The sequence below is a fragment of the Morone saxatilis genome, unplaced genomic scaffold (genome assembly GCF_004916995.1).
Source record: "Morone saxatilis isolate NCDOM2014 unplaced genomic scaffold, NCSU_SB_2.0 Contig17, whole genome shotgun sequence".
NCBI lineage: Eukaryota > Metazoa > Chordata > Actinopteri > Moronidae > Morone > Morone saxatilis.
In genome coordinates, this window is record NW_023339729.1 from 15,528,705 (window position 1) to 15,531,028 (window position 2,324).

Below are 2,324 nucleotides of genomic sequence, written 5' to 3' on the forward strand. Positions count from 1 at the left end.
TGGTAGCCAGCTCTGATTAACAACCCCCACACCCCCGCCTCAATCAAGCTGACAGCTGACGTTAAACTAGAACAGAGTTCTTTCAATGTTGCCGGTGGAGGTTCCACACCAGAGGGTGGCTTTTCTTGTCAGAAGCCACTGGGTCGGAACGGGAACGCGTTCAACTCGGACTGGAACGGGTGACTCCTGTGTGCTTGCGGAAGTGTCTCGTCAGCGACGAATATGAAACGGCAAATTCCATGTGAGCACATCCCACATGCCTGTAGTTATCGTTCAGCCACAACAGAGAGGAAGAAGGCATTTCATCAATGTGCAGTGTTAAATAGCGATGAAGTATGCTACAAATAAATGTGAGCTTGTATCAGTCGTAATCATCAGCAAGACCGCCTCGATGTCTGAATCAGACACAGTTTTTCTCTAACCGGTAGTCCTCGGATCTTTATCTCATTTGCTTTTTCTGATTCGCCTTACACATTGGACTCCGAGAGGGAGTGGGGGGGGGGGGTGTTCCTCAGGGTGCAGGTTTAGACCCTTTCACCTCATTAGTCGAAATATGAGCTGGTGTCATCCAACCATCACACCATCTGTCAGGTTTTTCATCTGTCAGGTTTTTCATCATCAGCTCATGTTGACATTATAATAGAAATAAGGTTGTTGTGGAAGGTCCAGACACCTTAAACAACAACAAGAGGCTGCAACATCTCAGCGGGCCTGGGAGCAGCACCCTCTTGTGACCGCAGAACCAAAATGCATCAACAGCCGCTCAGTTTAAGCCACAGACTCTACACACGGCATGCTCAAGCTTCTTTTTTTTTTGCAACATCAGCTCTAATTTCTCTGCATGCATTCAAGTAAAGATTGTGGACTTAAACACACACGTTATTTCCTAGCAAGGCCAATATAATGTGAAACTTTCCAGAATGTATCATATCACACTTACTGTGCATCGTGTCATACATACTTCAGCTTTCTTCAACTACCTGTGACATAACGCTAAAGCTAACTCCTCCTTTATGGACCCGCCACATTAAAACACCACACACCTCATCTGCCTCTACAAGCTTACATCATGAAGTGACTTTTTAAATAAAAAAAACTAAACAACAACAACAACAGGTAGCTAATGCTCGCTTTTCTCTTGTACATACATGCACACGGCACACACAGCAGAAAACATGCACTTAATAAAAGCAGCTCACCCTCGGTCTGGTGTGCTTTTGGTATTTGGGTTGGAAAAAATGGGACTCTGGGTCTTGTTCATTGTCAGAGTGAAGTGTTTTTTTTAATGTTTTCATTCAGAAATGTGAAAGTTGCTGCACAGGGGCATTATTGTGTTAGTGAGGAAAAGACACCACTTGGTTGGTTTAAGGGTAGAAGCAATGAAATGTCTTGTGTCTTATATCAAGTTATATATCTATATGAACTATTGTTTGGTTTATGATGTGACACCATGGTAGCCTTTTTGTATTGTATGACAATTTTATATGGGAAAAATACAAAGTGCAAAGCAGGGACATTTGCTCTTTAATTTTTTTTTTTTTTAATATGGAGCAGTTGAGTTTTTATTCGAGCCCTCCCTACAGGATATGTCATTTGAAAGAAAATGCCATTAAACAGTTTTCTTAATCAAAAGTCATAAGTAAAAAGTATTCTTCTACTAAAGCATCACTTTTTAAAAATGTTATCAGGATTCTAGGGCACAAATTTCTCTTTTTATAGCTTCTGGGGAAAAAAATTGTTTGTTTATCGCGTCTTTGTACATGTCTCCAATGTGCACTTTATATATATTTATATATATATATAAAAAACATTCCCAAAGCCAAACATCTTTTAATCACATCAGTAATAGACCTGCTGGTCAGTTTGATCTGAAACATTTAACAGGTGTCTTGGTTTGTCATTTATGCCAGAAACAGGTTCTTTTATTCACACGCAGACTCACACACACACACACACCGAATGTAGCGGCTCAACTGATCTGCATTTGCCCCTGGATATTCTTTGCTTGTAAATGTTTTTTTGTATCTCTGCAAATATAAGTTGTAATATATATATTTTATAATTGATTATTAGACTGAAAGGGCAATTAAAGGTTTTTATTAAGCATGATTTTGATACTCTCACAGTAATGGATATTATACATTTCTATAAAGTTGTGTCTATAATAAACCCTATCTCTTTTTAATCTAAACGTTGGCAATTCAAAGGGAACATGTTAAACTGTGAACATATAACTGTACAGGTCTGTCTGCGATTTTGCATTTATTTTAAAACAGAATATTCATACCACTTAATAAACTTATTGATAATATTTGCAGAATGGA

The 2,324-nt window shown here is 38.8% G+C and overlaps 1 protein-coding gene across 1 annotated transcript in view; it reads left to right on the forward strand.

The window, feature by feature from the left end:
- LOC118326689 (nidogen-2-like) overlaps positions 1-183 on the forward strand; it is a 4,181-nt gene extending 3,998 nt beyond the window's left edge. The window contains exon 8 of the mRNA XM_035659732.1: positions 7-183. Coding sequence (XP_035515625.1) covers positions 7-183 — 177 coding nt within the window. The remainder of the gene's footprint in view (positions 1-6) is intronic.
- The last annotated feature ends 2,141 nt before the right edge of the window (positions 184-2,324 follow it).